This window comes from Loxodonta africana, chromosome 11 (assembly GCF_030014295.1).
Source record: "Loxodonta africana isolate mLoxAfr1 chromosome 11, mLoxAfr1.hap2, whole genome shotgun sequence".
NCBI classification, from domain to species: domain Eukaryota; kingdom Metazoa; phylum Chordata; class Mammalia; order Proboscidea; family Elephantidae; genus Loxodonta; species Loxodonta africana.
The window spans coordinates 11,965,354-11,988,839 of record NC_087352.1 but is presented as its reverse complement, the minus strand read 5'-3'; the positions used below and the strand labels follow the sequence as shown (position 1 = coordinate 11,988,839).

Below are 23,486 nucleotides of genomic sequence, written 5' to 3'. Positions count from 1 at the left end.
TCTATCTCTTAAACACAGAACACTTTTTTAAAAATATATTTTTGAAAGAGTGGTAAGGTAGTCCTCACAGGAGAAAATGTTTTACACTTATTTTGCAGTTTAATCAAGTTTTAATTTTTAATTGCACTGGGGGAGAACCATCATTTTTTCAGTAGATCAAAGATTCTAAAAGTCTTAATCCAGCCCTAAAAAATACCAGTTGCCACTGAGCTGACTCTGCCTCGCGGCAGCCCCACGCATATCAGAGGAGAGCTGTACCCCACAGAGTTTGCAACGGCTAGTTTTTTGGAAGGAGATCACCAGACCGTTCTTCTGAGGCACCTCTGAGTAGACTCGAACCTCCAACCTTTCAGTTAGCAGCCAAGCATGTTAACTGTTTGCATCACCCAGGGATTCCCTACTCCAACCCTAGGTCTATAGTTTTCACAAAAGGTTGTGGGACCACCTCCCAAAAGACCCCATATCCACCAAATTAAAGAATCCTTCCCCTGGGAGGCCCAAAACCAAACCAAAACCCACTGCCATAGACTCAATTCCAACTCACAGTGACCCTAAAGGAAAGAGCAGAATTTCCAAGGCCGTAAATCTTTATGGAAACACATTTATTGCCTTATCTCTCTCCTGCAGAGCAGCTGGTGGGCTCAAAATGCCAACTTTTTGGTTGGCAGCCGAGCGCTTTAGCTACTGTGCCACCACGGCTCCTTCCCTTAAAAGCCAATCCTCTCAGAAACCCCTGGAATCATGTACAAAAGCCACATATGGGAAACAACGCATTCTTTGTGGGGGAGAAGGGTCCCTTAGCTTTCTGCATATTCTCACGAATGGGTTTTTAATTTTGTCAAACGCTTCTTATGCCAGTATCGAGGCGATCATATGGTTTCTCTCCTTTAATCTGTGAATGTGGTGAAGTGCATGAATAAATTGGCAAATGGGAAAGAATTTCACATTCCTGGTATAAACCCAGCTCTGTCACTGCACAGCTTTCTTCAATCGATTTGCCAGATTCTATTTGCTAAAATCTTGTTTAAGACTTTTATATCTAAGTTCGTAAGATTGGCCTATAATTTTGTTCCTTGACTAGTTTTGCTCTCCTGGTCAAATTAGCACATAAAGCAGTTGAGCACCGGAGCCTCTTTAGTATCCAGAAGAATTGGCATAAAATTTGCAAGTTTGGTAGAATCTGCCCATAAAACCATCGGGGCTGGGTGTCATTTGTGTGTTTGCTGTGGAGGGCATTGTGGGAACAGGGGAGAGTCCATCTAAAGCAGGAGAAATTGCTCCAGTCATTTTCTCTAAAGCTGAAGGGGGCTAGAGAGGAATCATGAAACCACCCACCATCTTTTTTTTCTTTAAGTGTGAGTTAGATGGGATACAAGGCCTGTACGGGGCCCTTTCTGCAATATTCTTTCCATCCTTCTCAGTACATGTGCCCATGCCAGAAGGGTCAGTAGGAGTAGTGGGGGTGTAACTCAAAACTCAAGGGCAATAAACCTGGTGTTTTTGTCAACATCACAGGAAGATTTGGTAGAATCAAGGTCCATCATCAAAACAGGGAGGTGACCCAGGTTCAGACCCAAAAGTTACGCGAATTCTTAGAAATACTACACATGGCTCTGCAGAGCTTTCTTGATAACTTCAGGGATGCCTACAATGAATTCTCTTCTCCTGCTAGGGTTGCTTTGGAAAAATCTGATGCTCTGATTTGTCCCAGAGAGACAAAGGACTTGCCTGAGGTCCCAAAGCAAACTGAGGGCTAGATTGGACCTCCAACTCGGGGATATTAGGATTGTCCCTGAGCTCCACCTGCAGCCCCACACTCACCTCCCGGCCGGTGAGGATGTGCCGAGCCAGCTTGACTTTGGCAAAGTTGCCCTTCCCAATGGTCCTCAGCAGGCGGTAGTTGCCTACATGGGGCTGCTCCTCGGGACAAGAGGCGATGGAGTTCCGGCACCGGGCACCCAGGGAGCGGCTGGACCAGGATGGCCCTTTGTCTGAGGAGCGGCCACTGCCCAAGGTGCCATGCTGGGTAGGGGAAGATGGAACGTGAGCTGGGGGGCAGCACTCACCCAATCCACCTGTGGCAACACCCACCAGCTGGGGCAGTCAACTCTAGCCCTGGACATTGGCCCCTTTGCAGCCATTTTCTAACCCAGGCCATGGAGGATCATGATGTCTGGGGGTCTCTGATCTCTCTCTACAAGATATCTTCAAGAACAAAAACATCTGGGCCTCTAATACTGCAGCACCCAGGGCCCCAGACTGGTGAACCCCTTTACCCCTCACTCAGCCAGTCTACTCCCAACTTCCTGTTCTAATTGCTGACATTCCCATCTAATCCACAATATCCTATTTTAAATGACGCAGCCCCTAACCCCAGCGTTGACCTCAATCTAGATCCAACGCTCCACCTCAACCACTGCTTGTTCTCACGCTCAACACCAACCACCACCTGTCCTCACATTCTACCCCAACCATCACCTGTCCCCACGCTCCATCCCAACCACCACCTGTCCCCACGCTCCATCCCAACCACCACCTGTCCCCACGCTCCATCCCAACCATCACCTGCCCCCACGCTCCATCCCAACCATCACCTGTCCCCATGCTCCACCCCAGCTATTACCTGTCCCCACATTCCACCTCAATCATCACCTGTCCCCACACTCCACCCCAACCATCACCTGTCCCCATGCTCCACCTCACCCATCACTGCTCCTAACAGTCCACCCCAACCACCACCTGTCCCCACGCTTCACACTCCACCTCAACTATCCCCACCCCCAAAACTCCACCTCAGCCATGACCACTCCCAACACTGCTCCACCCCATCACTGCTCCCAACATTCTATTCTATTATTGCCCCCATTCTATTCCCCAAATTCTAATCCAAACCCAAATGTCAACATTTTATTCCCAATTTTACTGCCCCTAACATTTTACTGTATTCTAAATCCTATTCCAAACACTGTTTCCAACAGTCTTTTGCAAAGATTACTTTGTGCACTTCACTCCAGCTGTTGTCACCTTCCATCCGGGAAAAACACTGTTGCTTCCCTGCTCCACCCTCCACCAGCGACATGAAACACTGTTGCTTGAGCTGTGCCCTGACCCGTTGCCTCCCACACCACCGATCCTGTCTGTCCCTGACATCCTGTTCCTGCTGTCCTGTCCCTCCTGGGCCTCCCTCCCCTGCAGGTCACCTGCCTGCTCCAGACTGGCCTGTCCTGATTGTGAGCCCCAGGGACTGCACCTTTCTTTCAGCGCTGGGGCCCAGGGTAAGGGCGGCTGAGGGAGCTGGAGGCCCCAACCAGGACGGCGCTGTTCTGTCCAGACCCTCCACTGTCCCTGTGGCCTTCCCAGGGCTGGGGCGGGAGCAGGAGGACAAAGGGAACTGAGGGACAGAGGTGGCTGGGTGGCCAGTGAGCTGTGCCCAGGTCCGCCTCCCTGCTGGGCCACAACATTTAACTAACACAAACTATGTGCCACACATTGCAACCCTCCCAATAACCTGGGGTGGAGGTGCAGCTATCATCCCTGTTTTACAGGTGGGGAAACTGAGGCCCAGAGAGGTGAGGTCACCTTCCCAAGGTCACACGGGTTGGGAGGCGCAGAGCCGGGCTCTGAATACAGACAGTCCACCCTGGGATTGATGTTCGTTGCCGCCCCCCACGCTGCCTCAAGCCCCCACATCACCATCATCCTTATTAGGTAGCATTTGCCATAAGCCAAGTCCTGTGCTAATAAGCACCTCACCCACATTCAAATCCCACAGCACCCCAATGAGGGAGGTATCTGCAGCCCCACATTCCAGAGCAGAAGGCCAAGGCTTGGAAAGTAGAGGTAAGGTCACGGTTCATCCCAAGTGGCAGAGGCATGATGACCCTGTGGCTGAGGAGTAGCACCCACCACTGCTTGAGCCCCAGCTCCACGCCCTCTGTCCACTGGACCCCCGCCCTGGCCTCCAGTGTGGGTCCAATTACTGCCCATGTCTTGCAGCAGGGACCCAAGGGCTCAGGCAGCTGAAGCATCTTGCCCAAGGTCACAGGGCATGTGGAGCAGAGCAGGGATTCAAACCCAAGCCTGTTGGCTCCAGAGCTCCCAGCTCTTCTCCACATCCTCCTGGTGGCTCACAGCCCCAGGCCTCCTCCCAAGGGAGGGTGAGGAGGGAAGTGGAGATCCTTGCCCTGATAAAGACTCCATCTCCACTGAGATAAGAGCTGGGAGAAGAATCCTCATCAGGTGGCACCAGGAGACCCGCCTGGGGGTGGTCTGGTACCCCATTGCAGGCAGCATGGCTGAGGGACCCCTGCAAGGGGCAGCTGGGGCAGTGTGTGATGAAGCCCCCGTGGGCCGGGGGTGGGAGCTAAAATTGGCCAGTACCACCAGCTGGCCCGGCTCCCTCCTGCCCGGCTGGCACCCCAACACCACCATGCCTATTGCTAGGGAACCTCTCCAGAGAGGGGGAAGCTGGGTGGTAGGGGTCTTGGAACCTGAGGTGGGGGAGCATGACCCCACGTGGCTGTCATCATGGTAACCAGGTGGAAGAGGAAGCGTCTGCAAAGAGGAACTCACATTCCGAAGACCCCCCCCCCACCAAGATGGACAAGCAAGTCTTGGTGACAAGATATGAGGGGAGGAGAAGGGGATTAGCTGTCCTGGAACTATGCACAAAAATGAACCACAAAAGGAGGAAGTCTTTATGAGGCCCATTTCACAGATGAGGCTCAGAGAGGTGTGATCACTTGCCTGAGGTCACACAGCTAGAAAGAGAAACCAGATCTGAACCTAAGTTAATGTGAATAAGTAAAGTAACAATGACAACAGCAGCTACCATAACATATTTACAGAATCTTGGCTCCTTAAGACATCCCTAACAGGGAAACGCGATCATCAACACCATTTCAGAGATAAAGAAACTGAGGCTCACAGCAAGGAGCCCTGGGCAAGGAAGGCACAACAGCCTGACTCATCTCCTGAGGTACAATAACAGTTCACATTTGCAGAGGCTTCCTATGCACCAGGCTTAACCCCCACTGTCATAGAGTCCAGGGATCATGCCCATTTTCCAGAGTAGGAAACTGAGGCTCAGAAAGGAGAAAGTCAGTTGCCTGAGAACACACAGCAAGCCACTGGCAAAGCCAGAATTTGAACCCAGGACTGTACTGACTGGGGGAGGAGGGTGGGCCTCTCATCAGACTCCAAATTGGAGATCTCTGAGGGAGGGTCCTGAGAGATGACAAAGAGAGGAAAAATAAATTTCTCTGGTGGGGTATCTGGGGTGAGGGTGGCTCTGAGTGGTAGGGGCTTGGCAGAAGGCCTGGGAGAAAAGGGACAAAGACCCTGGCTGGGGAGGGGTCTCCGATTGGTTGGCAGGAGGGTCTCTGGAAGGGCTGAGAGTGACCAAAAATACGGGGAATAGGGAGGCGGGACTCTCTGGGATTGTTCTGGGCTGTGGTGTAGGGATAGGAGGGCCTGGGCATTTGGGGAAGGCGATTTGGCAGGAAAAAGCAAAACCACAGAGAGTGGAAGTCAGGGGTCGGGGATCCCTGGACCAGGGGTCTGGGTCTTGGGGAAACTCCTAGAAATAAGAGAAGGGGGCTTCTGGAGCAGAGAAGGACCTAGAGGGCTGGAGTCTTGGGGAAGGGGCTTCCAGTGAAAGGGGCAGTCCAGAGGAAGCAAGCCTAAGCTTGTGGCAGGTCAAGAGGCCTAGAAATTTGGGGAGAAGGCTTCCAAGAGAAGAGAGCTCAAAGCCAGGGCAGGTACAGCGGCTTCAAGTCCAGGAGTCTTCTGGAAGAGGGTCTGGGGCCAGGCCTTGCGGGCTGAGGAAGGCCTCTGAAGTTGAAGAGGGGGCTTCCCTGGCAGGCCAGGTCCCCAGCAAGGAAGGTAGGAGCCTTGAAACAGGACAAGGGCTGGGAGCCTGGAAATCTAGGGGAGGCAATGATGGCCTGTGAAGAAGGGGCTAGCAGGCCTTGGAGGGAGTTAAGAGGTTGGGGGTTTGGGCAAGGGGCTTGCCTGAAGCTGGAGAGTCATAAAGGGAGGCTGAGGCCTGGAGTCAGGTAAGCCAGGGCCTAGAAATCTGAGACTGGGATGGAGGGCCTGGGAAGTTGGAGGCCAAGGCTTCCTGGGAAAGGAAGAGGGCAGAGAGGGTCCGGGTGGGGTCTGGGGGGGCGCCGGGTTTCTGGGAATCCAAGGACAAGGCTGCTGGGAAGATGGGGACCAGGCCTGGGAGTGGAGAGACCTTGAAAAAGCAAAAAAAGGCCCTGGGCCCAGGAAAGGTGGGGAGGAAAGGTGGGGGACCAGCTTCCTGGGAGGGGCTGCCCAAATGGGGCCGGCAGGATCACGGGCGGGGGGTGGAGGGGCAAGGGCTGGGAACGGGAGGAGGGGGCTTCTGGGGCAGCAGAGCACAAGACCCAGACCAGGAAGGACAGAGCCGGAGGCAGGGCTGGGCCAGGCCTTCCTGGGAGCGAGCCAGGGCTGGGCCTTGGGGGTCAGGGGCCCTGCAAATCCGGGAGGGGCGAGCTGTCTGATGTGCCCATCCTGGAGGAGAAGGGGCTTAAACACACCGGAGAAGGGAGGGGCTCCTAGCTGGCAGGGGAGGGGGCTTCCTGGAGGGAAGAGAGCCGAGCGGAAGCTGCCAGCAGAGGGACAGAGAGGGGGTCCCGGGAGAGGGGCGTCCCCAGGGGTCGGGCTGGGTTGGGGAGGTGGGGAGGGCTGAGAGGCCTGGCGGTGCAGGAGGGGGTCAGCAGTGGCGAGCGGGGCCGGGCCTGAACGATGAGGGTAGGGGCTCGCGGGGCGAAGGGCACGGCGGGGCGAGGGATTCGGCGGCTGGACCGGGCCGGGGATCCCCAAGGGGCCGGGCCCCACTCACCGTGTCCGAGTTCCGATCGTTGCCCGGAGCCAGCGCCGTCCGCGAAGACATCTTCTCCGGATCCCAGCGGGCGGGGGCGGCCGGGTGGGGGGGGCGGGGGTCCCGAGGTCCCCTCTCTTCCCCTCCCCCCCCGCCGGCCTGGGGGCGCGAGCTCAAAAGCTGGGCGCCGGGGACACTTGGGTCCGCGCCGCGGAAGAGGGGGCAAGGCGGGGGAGGGGAGGGGACGCTGAGGGTCCTAGTGGCCCCGTGCAGTGGGAACCCCCGGCGCCATGGGGGCGGCGGGCAGGCGGGCGGGGGCCGGGGAGGGGGCGCGGAGCCGGCCCGGGCGGCGGCGGAGGGAGGCGGTGGAGGGGTCGGGGAGGAAGGGACGTCAGGGGGAGGGGCGGGCGGGGCGGGGCCGCCGGGACCCCGCCCCCCGGCGCCGGCCCTTAAAGGCGCAGGCCGGGGTCGGCCGGGGGCGGAGGCATGTCCGGGCGCGTTGATGGGGAGCATGCTGTCACAGGAGAGTGGAGACTCGCCGGAAAAGAGAGAAGGGGAGAAAAAGGCGAGGCAGAGCGCCAGAAACTCAGAGACAGATACTGAGAGATGACAGAGAGACACAAAGAGAAAGAGACAGGAAGGCGCAAAGAGATGGAGAGAGAGAGACAGGTAGGGAGAGACGCACACAAAGAGATGAAAAGAGAGACAGAGAAGTACACAGAGACAAAAAGACGTAAAGACAGGGTGAGAAACATAGGGAGAGAGACACATAAAGAGACAGAAAGTGAGAAGTACAGAGAGACGCTGGGAGAACAGACACGCAGTCAGCGACAATCAGAGAGAAATAGATGACAGACAGAAGGAAAGACAGAGACGCACAGACGCAGAGACAAACGAAGGGAAATGGAGCTAAAGGGCGAGACACAGAGGCAGAGGGTCTCCAGAGGCGGCGACCAGGCAGACGTCGCTGCCCACGTTCTCACTCCCGCCCCACCTCCACCCCCCCAGCCGTGGGGTCCTGGACGTTCCTGCTGTCGCGGACAGAGGGCGAAGGGTGCCGGGGGGATGGTGTGCTGGGCGGGGCACTGCAGAGGCCCTGAGCAACCTCCGTAGCAGTGCTGCCGCCCACCTGCAGGGGGCCCCAGACCCAGAGGTTGGGGGCTGTAGCCGCCTCTCCTTTCCTCTGCACCCTAGGTGGGGTCTGAGGACCCTGTATGCCCAGCTGTGTGACTCAGGACAGGTGCTTGCCCTTTCCGGGCCTCCGTTTCCCTGTCTATAAAATGAGAGGAAGGACCTACTGGGCTGGAGCAGGTGCAAAGGCACTCGGTGGAGTGTTTAATTGTGGGACATCGCCTTTCTCCGAATGGGAAACTGGCTTCTCCGAGGTCACACACTCCAAGGCCCTCCTTTGCCCTCTATCTCAGAATGGGGTGAGAGGCAGAATGGCAGTGCGTATCTCGGCCGGGGAACTACACAGCCCTGGGTCGCAGTCCAGGCCCTACCCCTGCGTGTCTGCCTCTTCCCTGCCACCTTTCTGAGCCTCAGTTTCCACTTCTTAAAAATGGGTGCGATGATAACAGCAGTGCCCTGGAGCCTGCTCGTGAGAGGCAACTGTTAAAGTCTCAGGAATTTTGGAAGCTGGTGGTTAAACACAGCCATTATTAAAAAATTAAATTGTGTAAACTCATGATGAAATAAATTACATTTAAATAAAGCCAATTCCACTGCCATCAGATCGATTCTGACTCATGGCGACTCCACGGAGTACAGTACTGCTCCATAGGGTTTTCTTGCCTGTAATCTTTACAGGGAACCCTGGTGGCGCAGGGGTTAAGAGCTGGGCTGCAAACCGAAAAGTCAGCAGTTCAAATGCACCAGCCACTGCTTAGAACCCTATGGGGCAGTTCTACTCTGGAGTGGAATTGACTTGGCAATGGACTTTTTTTTTTTTTCCTAATCTTTACAGAAGCAGCTTGCCAGGCCTTTCTTCCACTGATCACTGGGAAGAAACAGGCAGTCTTTAGGTTAGTCATCAAGTGCAAACCATTTGCACCACCCAGAGACCTATTTAAAATAAAGAAAATAAATACTCAGCACTTTTTGTTCTAGTTCTTTTACTATTATTTATGCTCTTGAGGTTATTTACATCTGTTGTATCTGCGTGGTGGTGGTGTTAGGTGCCATGGAGTCTATTTCGACCCATAGTGACCCCATGTAAGATTAGAACTGCCCCATAGAGTTTTCTAGGCTGTAATCTTTACAGGAGCAGATGGTTAGGTCTTTCTCAGTTGGAGCCTTTGGGTGGGTTCAAACCGCCAACTTTTCATGGACTTAACTGTCTTGCCACCCAAACCGAACCGAACCGAACCCAGTGCCGTTGAGTTGATTCCGACTCATAGGGACCCTATAGGACAGAGTAGAACTGCCCCATAGAGTTTCCAAGGAGCGCCTAGCGGATTCCAACTGCCGACCCTTTGGTTAGCAGCCGTAGCACTTAACCACTACACCACCAGGGTTTCCGTCTTGCCACCAGGGCTTCTTATCTGCACAGGGGAAATACTAAATAACAGACACATCTCCCAACAATGCTTTCGGCCACGTGGCCTTGGTAGCTTGAAATTAGCAAGATGGGAATATTTACACCATGGAAATTGGCAAATGCTACAAATCACACTCCTCCCCAAGCTGGTTGGTAAACATTTATCAGAACATCACTGGCTAATACTATCAGCTACTTAGACTCCTGAAGGCTACCCCCAGGGCCAGGTGCTTTACCCTTTCTACCACTTCAGGAGATAGCAGCCATCATTATCAACAGCATTTACAAAGAGGGAAACTGAGGCCCAAAGAAAGAAGAGGCAAGCCCCCAAGGTCTCACGACAGGTGAGTGGCAGGGCTGGGATTTGAACCCAAGTGGTCCCAAACTCCAGAACTTGGGTGCTTAACCACTGTGGTTTCCTGTCCCTGAATACTACTACTACTAACCTCAGTTGTCAACAAATGAAGGAGAAAACGTTAAGCACAGTGCTTCACATCGGGTCAGGCTGGAACTTCCTAAGAGGGTGACATTATTATCATTGTCATTACTCAGCAAATGGATCCTAAGGCGTCTCAAGTGATGCAAAGAGGGAGGAGTTCAGGATGGTATTCTGGAAGCTTTGTGATCCCAAGAGCTTTGTGGTTCTGGGGGTCTTTGAGGTGGGACCTTGCCACGGGGAGCTGCAGTTTTCGCGTACACCACAAGGGGGCAGGAGATCGTCTCCTCGCTCAGACTTAACCCACGTCAGGACCACCCCCGTTCTTGCCCTATCCCTGGTGCTGTCCCCACCCCATTTCCCAGATGCTGGGACTGAAGTTTAAAAAGGTGAAAGGTACAACATGGAAGAGCCTTGAAAACTTTATGCTTAGAGAAAGAAGGCAGCCACAAGGGCCACTTCTTATGTGGTTCTACTTCTATGAAATGTTCAGCATGGGCAAATGCAGAGAAACAGAAAGTAGGTCAGCGGTTTGAGGGGGAGGTTTGGGAGGAGAGGGGAATGGGAGTGACTGCTAAAGGGTGTATGGTTTCTTTTGGGGGTGGCGAAAATGTTCTGGATGGTGGGGATGGTTGTGCAACCTTGTGAATATACTAAAACCCACTGGATTATACACTTTACAATGGTGAGTTTTATGGTATGTGAATTGCATCTCAATAACAAAATTACACTTGAAAAAAGAGAGAGAGAGAAGGAACTGGAGCGGTGATGGTGACAGGTCTTGGTCCCAGCCCAGGCTGCCATCTGATTACCACCGGTCCAAGCTGCTGCGGAGACTGACAGGGAGGACAAGGCCTGTTCCTCCCCTCCCCCAGGCCCATTGTCTATGGAATCTAGTCTTTGAACCAAGGCCTTGGGACCTTTGAGCCTTGACCCCTGACCCACTTCCCCCAGCCTACTTGTCCTGAGAGCTCCTAATGCTGTAACCTCTGAGCCCAGCCCCAGATCCTAACAAAGATCCTAACCCCAACCCTAACATTGCCTAGACCAAAGATCATGGGCCCCAGGCCAAACACCCGCCACGCCTGGCTTCTGGAAACCAGAAAAGCCAGCTGTTGTCCAGTTGACTCTGACTCATGGCAACCACATGTGTGCACAGTAGAACTGCTGTATAGGGTTTTAAAGGCTGTGACCTTTAGGAAACAGATTGCCAGGCCTTTCTTCTGAGGTGCCTCTGGGTGGGCTCAAACCAGAGGAGGCCCAACAGTGGTGATGAGCTTAGCAGTCAAAAGCTTAATGGTTTGTGCCACCCAGGGGCTTCTTTAGCTTCTGAATGGCCACCCTAAACCTAAAGCCCAGCCTTAAACTTAACCCTAACCCCCAAATCCAACCCCACCCAGAATTTAACCCATCCCTAGCCCAACCACACCAGCCATGTCTATCCCCAACTACAGCTCTGAAGGGAAATCCATCCCCAAACCCATCTGCACACTTCAGCTCTATCCCATTCCCATTTCTGCATTCAGCTCACAAATCTTTACTGAGCACCTACTATATGCCAAAAGCTCCTAGGTGGTGCAAACGGTTACACTCAACTGTTAACAGAAAGGTTGGAGGTTCGAGTCCACCCAGAGGTGCATAGGAATCTACTTCCAAAAAATCTGCCATTGAAAACCCTACGGAGGGAACACAGTTCTACTCTGACACACATGGGGTTGCCATGAGTCAGGATGAACTCGCTGGCAACTGGTTTTGGTATATGCCAGACATGCATTTAGGGATACAAAGATGAGCAAGATAAAGTCTGCTTTAATAAAACTTACATTCTAGTGCAAGAGTCAGAACACCTACAAGGAAGACAAAACAGATCATTTCAGATTGTGAAAAAAGCTATAAAGGAATTCACAAATCAGAGTGGTGTCCTGGGAGAGAGGGGCATGTAGGGGGGCCGTCTTTGAGGGCCTTTTAGGCAAAGAGAGGTGGCAGTGGTGGCTCAGTGGTAGAGTCTCACCTTCTGTGTGAGAGAACTGGCTTTGGTTCCCGGCCAATGCAACTCCCGCACAGCCACCACCTGTCCATCGGCGGAGGCTTGCATGTTGCTATGATGCCGAACAAGTTTTAGCAGTGCTTCCAGACTAAGGAGGACTAGGAAGAAAGGCCTGGCAATCTGCTTCCCAAATCCAGCCAATGAAAACCCTATGGATCCCAATGGTCTGATCTGAAACCAATAATGGGGATGGTGCAGGACCAGGCAGTTTTCTGCCTCATTGTGCATGGGACTGCCATGAGCCAAGGGCCAACTCAACAGCAGCTGACAGCAACAGGCAAAGACAACAGCAATTTCAAAGCCATGCCCAGTACTGCCCCTACTCAGGCCCAAAGCCCAGCCTTGGGACCCTGTGCAAAGCCTTCCTGATTTCTTCATCTCATAGAAGCCTGCTCCTTCTCAGAGGCCTCAGTTCTCACTCAAATACTTCCAGGCACACCCAGGCTAGAGAGCCACTTTGGGCCAGTGTCCAGCACAGGGGGTGTCTCCCTGGGGCGCCCAGGATGGTGTTGTCACCTTGGGAGGCGTGAAAAGCAGGCAGTGGGGGGCCCTCCTATTCCGGCCTGGGATGGAGGTACGGGTGGGGGCCGGGCCTGTGGGCCTTGTCCCTGCCAGCCCAACCACAGGCTGGCCCGAAAGGGCAGACAGATAATGAGTCCTTCCCGCCCTGGCCCCTGAGAAGGAGGGGCTTCCTGACAGGAAATTGTCCTTCTCCGAGCCCCCCCCCCCCAGAACCAAGCTCTCAGCAGTCCTGGCCAGAGTAGCTGGAGCAGCCGAGGGACAGGACAGCAGCAGAGACAGTGAGGCAGAGGCACTGACAACGGAGGTGAGTATGCTGGGTCGGGGAGCAGGATTCACACCTCCCACTCCCTGGGGGGCGCCTCCTGGGAAGAAGCATTGCCCTAAGTTGAATTGGACTGGAGTTAATGAGAACCTGTGCCCTGAGCCTGGGGTGGCTGGGGACAGAGAGAGAATCTGACCCCAGAAGGAGGGCAGAATGGGGGTGGGAACGGGAGAAAGGGTACAGGGGGCACTTTTGGGGGGCTCTAGGGGCTTGGAGAGGCTGCGAGGGAGCCACGGGGACTTTAGAACTACCCGGGTAGAAGAGGAGGCTCTGGGTGGTGCAAATGGTTAAGTGCTCGTCTACTAGCCGAAAGGTTAGCTGTTTGAGTCCACCCAGGGGTGCCTTGGAAGAAAAGCCTGGCGATCTGCTTCTGAAAAGTCACAGCCTTGAAAACTCTATGGAGCAGTTCTACTCTGCACAGCACATGGGTCCGAGTCCACTCGACAGCAACTAACAATAACAACAAGGTAGAAGAGAGATGAGACCTCATTGGGTCTGATTCCCTCTGAGTACAGATGGGAAAACTGAGGCCAGGAAGGGATGGAGTGCTTGCTTTGCACCATTCACAAGTGATGGGGTCTTGGGATGGGAGATGGGGACAAGGGTGGACATAGAGATGGAGCCGGAGATAGGACTGGGTTTGGGGATGTGGATGAGTTTGAAGCCAGGTCAGGGGTGATGATGGGGCTGTGTTTGGGGGCGAGGACTGGACTGGGGTTGGGCTTGGGATACAAATTTGTGAGGACGGTTCTCAGATGCAGACACTGGGGAGTAGAGGTGCCCACTTCTGAACATAGAGGTCTGGCTGGGCCCCTGAGGAGGGCAAGGGCCTTTGGGAAAAGGCTGGCAGTGAGGAAGAGGAGGAGGAGCCCCAAGAGGGAAGCTCTGGTGGCCAAGACATCCTGCGGGAGGGAGCCGGGGGGCTGGGGGCTTGTGGGAGGTCTGGGAAGTGAGTCAGGGGCTGGGCACCGGGAGACAGACAGGGGGCTGGAGGGGGCAGGATGTCGGATCCAGTTTGCAGAGGGGGCATTGGAGCCAGGAAAGGGAAAGACGTCGGGCTGCTTTTGGGAAAAAGTTACAGCCAAGCTTGGGGGTGTTGGAAAGAGTTTGGGGTATTGGATTCAGTTTGGGGAGGATGTTGGAGTTGGTTGGGGGAATGTCAAACCTAATTTGGACCATGTTGGAGGGAAATCGGAGCCCCCAGTTTGGGGAAGGAGATGAAGACGGTTTTGTTTTTTTGTTGTGAAAACATACATAACCAAACATCTGCCGTCTTAACAATTTCTGCATGTACAACTCAGTGACATCGGTCACATTCTTCAAGTTGTGCAACCATTCTTGCTATCCTTTTGCAAATCATTCCACCATCATTAATATACCCTCAATGCCCTCTAAGCAAAAACTTCCCCTTTGCCCCCTCCCTCCCGCCCCTGGTAACCACTAATCATCTTTGGTGTCTATATAGTTGCTTACTCATATAAGTGAGAGCATACAGCATCTGTCCTTTTTCGACCGACCCAGTTCGCTCAGCGTGATGTTTTCAAGGCTCACCTACGTTGTGACATGCATCAGGACTTCATTTCTCTTTGTGACTGGGTAGTTGGAGACGCTTTTTGGAGGGACGTTGGATACGGTTTTGGGGAGGAGATGGTGCCAGTTCTGGGGGATGATGCGTGTAGGAGCCAGTTTGAAAAGATGAAAGAGAGAGAGAAATCAGTGTGTGAGTGGTGTCTCTGTGGTGGGGCTGAGTATTGATCACACTCAGCCAGGGGGGGCTCCAGGCAAGGGGTCGTCATGGCGACTGCCTCCCTGGGGAGTTAGGCGGCTGTCTTAGTCACCTACTTCCGTTATAACAGAAATACCACAAGTGGTTGGCTTTAACAAACAGAAATTTATTTTCTCACAGTTTAGGAGGCTAGAAGTCTGAATTCAGGGCGCCAGCTCCAGGCGAAGGCTTTCTCTCTGTACTCAGGGCGAAGGTTCTTATCTCTTCAGCTTCTGTTTCCTGGTTCCTTGGAGATCTCCATGTGGCTTGGCATCTATCTCAGCCCTCTTAATCTGCTCCTTTTGTGTTCTGTAAGAAATTGACTCAAAACACACCCTACACTAGTCCTGCCTCATTAACATAACAAGGACAACCCATTCCCAAGTGGGATTATAACCACAGGCATGAGGTTAGGATTCCCAACACATATTTTGAGGGGACACAATTCAATCCATAACAGGGACCATGGAGACTGGAGGGGGCTGGAAGGATGTCTCCAGGAATAGGAGGGCTGAGAAACAACAGCTGAGGTCTAGAGGCAGAAATGGGGGAAGCAAAAGAGGGGCCTCTCACCGTGGAAGGAGATGCCCTTGTACCCCCAAGAAAACCCAAACCATACCCGTTGAGTTGATTCTGATTCATACGGACCCTTTAGGACAGAGTAGAACTGCCCTATAGGGTTTCCAAGGAGCGGCTGGTAGATTCGAACAGCTGACCTTTTGGTTGGCAGCAGTAGCTCTTAACCACTGTGTCCACCAGGCAGCCAACTCCGGGCTCCTTCAACACCAGCCTCCTCCCAGGCCTTCCATCCATCCTGGATGGCTGCCCAATCCTGACCCCATTTCTCACCTGCCCAGAACCCCTGTCTGGGTTAACAGCCCATGTGTCCAGCAGTGGGAGGCTGCTTGCGAACATCTGCAACTTTATTTACACAGTTTTGTCAGATCCTCACAATGGAACGGTATGCAGCGCTTACAGTAAATGAACAAGAGCTACGTGAGCAGATTTGGGTACATCTCATGGAATATTAGCTAAAAAAGAACAACAACAAGCAGGATACAAATAGTATGATAGTTATTTATCAGAAAACCAGACCCACTGCCGTTGAGTAAGTTCCGACTCATAGTGACCCCACAGGACAGAGTACAACTGCCCCATAGGGTTTCCAAGGCTGTAAATCTTTCCTGGGGACTGGCTGTTGGGTTCAAACTGCTGACCTTTTGGTTAGCAGCCAAGTGCTTAACCACTGTGCCACCAGGGCTCCTTGGTAGTATTTATAGAGGGTTTGCAACCATGGGAAGAAATATATTATTGTTGGATCCAAGTCTATGTAGGCAGAAGATAAAAATGGGTTTGGACTAGTGGACGGTGCATTCTAGTTGCTGGGTTCCTTGGGAGAGGGCTAGACTGAGTGAGATCAAGGAGGGGAGTTGGGAAAATGTGGTGCATTTATAATGTGTTGATTTTTAAAATTAAACAACAAAACAAAAACAAACCACTGAAAGCAAACAGAACAAATGTTCGCATTAGCTGTACCTGAGATGTAGGCACAGGGGCACTCAGTAAGTTTGTTTTCTGTACTTTTCTGAATGTCTGGAATACTTAATAATTTTAAAAGCAATCTTCGATGGCTTCCCAGTGCCCCTGGGAGAAAGTCCAAGTCCCTCATCATGGCATTCAAGGCCCCGTGGGGCTTGTTCCTTACTGAATTATCTATCCATCTGGACTTAGCATTCCTCCCCACCCAAGGAATGAACTGTCTTGCTATGTTCCTTCCTTTGTTTCCTGTTTAGCATCCATTCCCTGAATGCCTGACTTGGGCTGGGTGCTGGGGACACAAAGATGACAGAGACAGCCCTGACCCTGTCCTCCTGGGGCTCATAGTCCAGCGTGGGGACAGACCTGTGCCCAGACAGAGAAAACCTACAGCATGGTGCCTTATCTAGGCTGGGGGTCACGGAAGGCTTCCTGGAGGAGGGGGCATTGGGGCTGAATCTTGAAGCAGGAATGGAACGTGGAGAACAGGCTTCCTGGTGGAGGGACAAGCAGATGCTGAAACCTAGAGGAGACTGGAGAAAAGAAAACAGAAGGAGGGTGCAGGATGGGACTAGTGAGGTGGGCAGCTGCCAGACCATGCAGGCTGTGGTAAGGGTCCCAGGCTTTGTCCCGAAGGTACTGGGGAGCCATGGAAGGGCTAGGAGCCAGGGAAGAGCATGGTCAAGTTTGTGCTTTAATGAGATCCTCAAAAGTGGACTGGAGGGGCAAGACTAGAGGCTGGAGATGAGGGGGAAGACTGGCACAGGGGAGTGAGAGGGACTTGCACCCGGGTAGGGACCATGGGAAGGAGGGAGACAGGGGACAGCAGACTGGAGAGAGCCTTAGGAGATGGAATGGGCCAGACTCAGGAAGCTGTGAGCAACGGAGGACAGGGGCTAGGTCTGCCTTGGCCACCACTGTGTCCCCAATACCTGCACAGAGCCGGATTCATGACAAATACCCAGTAAGGTTTTTCTTCTGTTTTTGTGGCAAAATGCATATAACCCAGAATCCATCATTGTAAAGCATACAGTTCAGTGGTATTCAGTAAGTTCACAATGCTGGGTAACCATTCCCATGCTCTAATTCCAGAACACTCTCATCACCCGCAAAGGAAACCCCGTATCCATTAAGCAGTCACTCCCCATTTTGCAGATGAGGAAACTGAGGGCCAGAAGGACAAAGGCACATCCCCAACATCCCACAGTGATTCAGGGATGGAGCCGCTGTTCGAACCCAGACCCGTCGGATCCCAGAGCCCAGGTTCTTTCCATAGTCATCCCATCCCCCTGCCCCCAGCCCTTGGTATAACCACTAATCTGCTTTCTATGGATTTGCCTCTCCTGCCTGTTGCCCAATAAGGTTCAGCTGAAGGAATGAATGATGGAGTGGTGATGGGGGATGGATTGGACAGGGGAGTTGAGGGAGACAAAGGTGTTAAAGCATGGGCCCAGGTGTCTGGTTTGGATGTCCCAGGAGATGGTGAAGCCTGGGTCCCCACGTGGTCTGCTCCTGGCTACCTGTGTTGCCACTGGGGAGATCCTTTCCCTCTCTGAGCTCGTTTCCGCTGGAGAGGAGGGTCAGCTATGATTAGGAACATTCCAGAAACATTGCCCCTTACTGCCAGGGCAGGAGTAAGGTGGGGGAAGGTTCTAACTGTGGATGCCTCCGGGAAAGAACCCAGGCTCTGGGATCAGACAGGTCTGGGTGCAAATTCTGACTCCATCCCTGAATTGCTGTGGGACGCTGGGCTAGTGCCTTTGCTTTTCTGAGCCTCAGTTCCCTCACCTGCAAAATGGAGATAATAAGAGTCCCCACCTTATAGGAATCAGGAAGGGCTCAGACTAGTGCCTGGCACACACACCATACACGTACGCACACAAGTGCACACAGAGCTATTGTCACCAATACCAATACTGGTCATTGTTGTTTTTTCCCAGGTCCTCACCCGTCAAAATGCCTATCCTGAAGAGTCTAGGGGTGGCGGACTCAAAGGTGCCCCAAACGGGCACCCTGCCCCTGAGGGCCTCTCGGAACCCTTTTGAGGAAGTTCCAGGGCTGGCAGAAGGAGAAGTCAGAGAGCTGGGGACCCTGCCCAATGGGGCATCTTGTCACCGCCGTGCCACCCTGGAGAAGCTGGCAGGCCTGGCCCCCTTCCGGCTGGGCTGGGCCACGGGCCGGCGAGCAGGCAGCCCAGTAGATGGGCAGTCTCGTTCTTTTCTGGGCCGAGTGCTGACCTCGGGGATCCGCAGGAGCTCAGCCGACTTTGGCCTCTTGGCCCGGCTTCAGGGGACCCGGTCCCAGAGCGAAGACGTGGACCCTGGGGAGGCTGCCCGGAGACTGGCCTTCCTGAGACTGGGGCGTGGGCCCAAGCCCCGGCGCGCATCACTGGCTGAGAGGGTGGTGCCTGCAGGTGAGGCAGCTCCTGAGCCTCCGCCCAAGGTCCCAGAGCCCCCAAAGGTGAAGGAGCCATTGTCAGGTGAGTGGGGAGGAGAAGCTCAGACCTGGGAGAATCACACAGCCCATTTCCATCTTCAAACCTGGCCCATCCTAAGTCTTCATACTTAACCCCAACCCAGCCTCCATCTGTGACCCCATGTCTATTCACACCTCCAAATTCCTTCTCTAACCTCCATATACAACTCCGACTCATCTCCACCACAGTTCTAATGGCCAGCACCTATCTCCGGCTTCGGCTCCTACCACGTGCTCTCTCCCATCCACCCCAGTCTCCACTTGCCATCTTCAATGCCATATTGATCTTTAACATTCGTCTCAACTCTAATCTCCTCCCCATCCTCAACTTCAACCCCCTTTCCCTCTCCAACTTCAAACTCAACGTCAATCCCATCTCTAGCATCCACTTTTTAAAATTGTGTTTTAGGTGAAACTTTACAGAGCAAATTAGTTTCTCATTCAACAGTTTATACCCAAATTGTTTTGTGACATCAGTTGCAATCCCTGCGATGTGTCAACGCTCTCCTCTTCCACACCTCAATTCCCCATTTCCATCCATCCATTTTTCCTGTCCCTTCCTGCCTTCGCGTCATTGCTTTTGGGCAGGTGCTGTCCTTTCGGTCTCACATACGTGATTGAATTAAGAAGCACGTTCCTCATGTGTTTTAGAGACCTGTCTAATCTTTGACTGAAAGGTGAATTTCAGGAGTGGCTTCAGTTCTGAGTTAAAGGGGTGTCACTAGTATCCACTTTTAACTTCATGCGCCTCCCTAATCTCCATATTTACTTTCATTCCCATCCTCAGCCCCAACCCTAGCCCCCAAATTCAGCTCCAACCTGATCCTCAACCTCCTCCTTCATCCCCAATCCTTTCCCTTTTTCCATCCCCACGCTGATCCTCAGCCCTAACTCCATTCCAATTCTGAACCCTGTCTGCAACCTCCACGTTCAACTTCATCCCTACCTCAACTCATGCCCAAATTTCGTCTTCATACTCATCCTCAATTTCTACCTCCAACTACATCCCCTAACTGGTATTACCACTCCTTTTCCATCTTCAACCCCATTCCTACCCCAAACTGCAATATCTTCCTTAATGCCTTTTCTATTTCCACCTTCTGCTTATCTCCAAATTGAGACACATCCGTGTGTGTATCCCCAATCCATCCCTTTCTCCAAAGGCCATCTTAAACCTCATCTCTATGCTTTAAGACCACGACAGCCCCAACTGCAGTCCCATCTCACGTCCATTCCTCTACGCTCATCTCATCCTCCATCCCATCCTCATGTCCACCTTTAACCCTTTTCCCCTCTTCAGTCTCACTCCTAACCCTAAACCCAGGCCCATCTCAGCATCCACCTCCAAATCCAATCCCCTCCCCAACCTCCTTATTCAATCTTATCCCCATTCCTGGTCCCTCTTCAACCCTCAACTTCATCTCCAATTCCATCCTCAACCTCCTCCTGCATCCTTAATCCATCTTCATCCCCAATTCCAATCTCAATTCCACCCCAATCCTAAACACCCCTCCCCAACCTCCATCTTTAACTCCATCCACAGTCCCACCCCTAACCCCAACACTGGTCCCAACTTCATCTTTAAGCTCACATCAACCTCTACCTTTATCCATCCTCAAATTTCCCCCAACTCATCTCCATCCACATCTCCAACTCCATCCCTACCCAAGCCCCAATGCCATTCTCAACACCTTTTCCATTTTCCTCTTTCTCCTGAGTCCAACCCCAATCATCCTAATCCTAAACTTCCCATCCCAACCCCCACTTTCCTCATCTCCAGTCCCATCCCCATCCCATTCTTGAAACTCCATCCCCAACACCAACCCTGTTCCAACCTCCATTTGAATTCAATCCTATCACCAAGTCTATCTTTATCTCCACTCCTTCACCCCATCCCCACTGCTGGTCCTCCCCCTCAGGGACAGGCTGCCCCAGGGCTGGGGACCTCAGGAGAGCCCTGTCCTCGTCCCCTGATGCCCTCCACATCCTGGCCAGAGGCTATTTCAGCCCCAGCTCCCTGGGGACTGGGAGGGCACTGCAGGGAGGTGAGGAGGGGGTGACTGGAGCCCCCGCCTTCTGGAAACGGATGGGCAGAAATAGCCCTGGCCAGGAAATAGTTTCTCTGCCAGGGAGGAAGTGGAGGGGGGAGGAGGTGTCAGGGGTAACCCTAGGCCGCTGGGACCCTCCTTCTGCCTTCTCTCAGAAGCCTGCCAAGCCCAGGACTCTCCTTTCTGGGGGAAGTCTGAACTCCTCAGAGTGCCAGATCACCCCTCAGCCATCTCCACCCCTAAAAGACCCCATCTATGATCTTGAGTCCTCATCCCACCTCCAAGCCTCCAACCTGCCCCCTGGCTCTCTCCATTCCCCTCTCCCCTTACCTGGCTCTCATTGCCCTCCGTCACCTCCTCCCACCTTCCCTGACCCCTCCTCTATTCCTAACCCCTCCCACCTCTCTGGGATTCCTTTCTCTAGCCCCTGATGCACATTTCCTACCCTAATCCCTCAACTTCTCTAACCTCTCCACTATTCCCTAACCTACTCTCTGACACCCTCCCTAACCTTGTCCCTGAACCTCTTCTCCATTCCTGGGCTCCTTACCCCCCATCCCCACCCCCAACCCTCTCCCTCCTTCTTCCCCAACCTCCTATCATCCTAAACCCTCACTTCCCCTGACTTCTCTCCCATTCTCAGGCACCTTTCCCCTCCTCGGAGCTTCTGATCTTCCCCCACCCCTTAGTCTTTTGACCTCCTCCCCATCCCAGACTCCCTCTCACATCTCCAAACCTCTTAGTCCCTTCCCTAACCCTCCCCTGCCCCTTCTCCTTCCACCCTATCCCTCTCTCTCACCTTTCCCTCTTCTCCATCTTCCATCCCCTTATCGCCCTCGGCCTCGGACCCCCTCCCTCACATCCTGGTCCTCTTCCTTTTCCCCTCCTTCATCTCTTCTTCTCCTTTTCCCCTCCCCAAGCGCTGGCCCCTTCCTCCTCCTCCACTTTCCCCCTCCTCTTTCCCTTGTCTTCCCCTCCCTCCACTCTCTCTATCCTTGTCTCCAGACCCCCTCTTTCATGCCTCGTTCCCACTCCTGGCTCCACCCGTACCTCCACAACTTCGCCAGCCCCCCTCCTTCATCTGCCCCCTCCCCTACACCCCTTCTCCTGACCCTTCCAATTAACCCTGGTTTCTCCCTCTGCCCTGACACCTTCCCCCTCCCCAGCCCTCTTCTCCTCACCTCCCCACCCCTTTCCATTGCCACCCCCCCAGCCCAGCCCCCTCCCCTGACTGCCCGTCTTGCCCCCACAGTGCTGGAGATCCTGAGCCTGATCCAGCAGCGCGAGCTGGCGCGCGCCGACGAGCACATCCTGGAGCTGGAGGCTGAAGAGCTGGCGTTGTCTGGGGGCGGTGCGCCGGGGCCGCCCAAGGCCGAGGGCGCAGGCGGCGGTCGCCGCGCGCGGGACGTGGCCCTACTGTACGAGGCCCTGCAGCGCGAGCTGTGGGCACTGGTGCGCGAGACACTGGCGGGCCCCGGACCAGGCGCTGGCGCGGGCGCGGGCATCGTGGCGCAGCTGGGCCAGGTGCTGGTGCAGGAGGAGGCGGCCGACGGGCGCCGGGGGCCCGGGGCGGCCCGCAGGCTGCGCGCCCGCTGGGCCGAAGCTGTGGCGCGCACGGCGCGGGAGCGCCTAGAGGCGGCTGCCCCGGGGGCCCCCGGGGGCCTGGCCGGGCAGCTGGAAGCGTTGCGCGCGCGGCTGCTGGAGGACATGGGCGTGGTGCGCGGCCGCCTGGCGCCGGCCTATCCCGCCGGCCTGGGCGCCTTTGGCGTCTACCTGCGCGGCTACCACGGCGCGCTGGCCGAGTGGCTGGGAGCCGCCGCCCGCCGCGGGCTGCCGCTGGCCGACCGCTACGCGCTGCTACACTGGCACAACCAGGTGTACCCCAGGTGAGCTGGTGTGGAACCCCACCCAGAACTCTTGACGCTTCAGGACATAAGGACCTCGAAACAACTGATCCTTCAATCCTAGAACCCTCCCAGGCCTCAACAAGATTAACATTTCAGTCCTACAATCATAGTGTTTTCCTCCCTTGCGGTCCTGGGACCTTAGCAACCTCCATCCGGCTCTGAAACCTTAGTACCTCCGACCCTTCCAGATCTAGAACCTGAGCGCCATTCCATATCCTAACATATTCACACCGCTGAACGCGTTCAATTCTAGAGCCTCAGCAGCATGGGACCTTCTAGACCTAGAACCTTATTAGCACGACTGACCCTCCCAGCCCTCAGCACTGTTGACATTTCAGCCCTAGAACCTTAGCACTGTCCACCCTTGAAGCCCTAGAACTTTAGCATCATTGGCCCTTTCAGCCTAGCACGTTAGCACTGTCCACTGCTCTGGTTCTAATGTATTAGCATCACTAACCCTTCTGTTCCTAAAATCTTAGCACCGCTGATCCTTCCAGTCTTAAAATTTTAGCCCCGCTGAACTTTCCAATTCTAGAATCTGAGCACTTTGTACCCGTTCAGTCTTAGAACCTTAGCACCACTGACCCTTCCACACCTAAAACCTTATTAGCATAGCAGACCCTCCACACCTACAGCCTTAGCACCATTATTCTTTCCACACCTAGAACCTTAGTGCCACAGACTCTTCCACACCTAGAACCTTCGCATCACTGATCCTTCCACACCTAGAACATTGTTAGATCCACACCTAGACCCTTATTAGCACCACAGACCATTCCAAACCTAGAACCTCAGCACCATTGACCCTTCCACACCTAGAACCTTTATTAGCACCACAGACCCTTCCATGCCTAGAACCTTAGCACCATTGACCCTTCCACACCTAGAGCCTTATTAGCATAGCAGACTCTTCCACCCCTAGAACCTTGGCACCATTATTCTTTCCACACCTAGACTCTTCCACACCTAGAACCTTAACATCACTGATCCTTCCATACCTAGAACCTCATTAGCACTACAGACCATTCCAGACCTAGAACCT

The 23,486-nt window shown here is 53.9% G+C and overlaps 2 protein-coding genes across 4 annotated transcripts in view; one reads left to right on the top strand and one right to left on the bottom strand.

Annotated features, from left to right (window-relative positions):
- MARK4 (microtubule affinity regulating kinase 4) overlaps positions 1-7,100 on the bottom strand; it is a 47,753-nt gene extending 40,653 nt beyond the window's left edge. For 2 of the 3 annotated variants that reach the window (XM_064293810.1, XM_064293811.1), the window contains exons 1-2: positions 6,869-6,984; positions 1,822-2,022 (exon numbers count right to left, since the gene is read on the bottom strand). In XM_064293810.1, the coding sequence (XP_064149880.1) occupies positions 1,822-2,022; positions 6,869-6,919 (252 nt within the window). In that variant the 5' untranslated portion in view covers positions 6,920-6,984. Of the gene's footprint in view, positions 1-1,821; positions 2,023-6,868 lie in introns of all 3 variants that reach the window. The other variant, XM_064293812.1, reaches the window with a different exon arrangement.
- Positions 7,101-7,334: 234 nt separating this feature from the next.
- EXOC3L2 (exocyst complex component 3 like 2) overlaps positions 7,335-23,486 on the top strand; it is a 38,637-nt gene continuing 22,485 nt past the window's right edge. Inside the window, exons 1-3 of the mRNA XM_064293808.1 lie at positions 7,335-12,695; positions 17,955-18,493; positions 21,790-22,423. Coding sequence (XP_064149878.1) covers positions 17,971-18,493; positions 21,790-22,423 — 1,157 coding nt within the window. The 5' untranslated portion in view covers positions 7,335-12,695; positions 17,955-17,970. The remainder of the gene's footprint in view (positions 12,696-17,954; positions 18,494-21,789; positions 22,424-23,486) is intronic.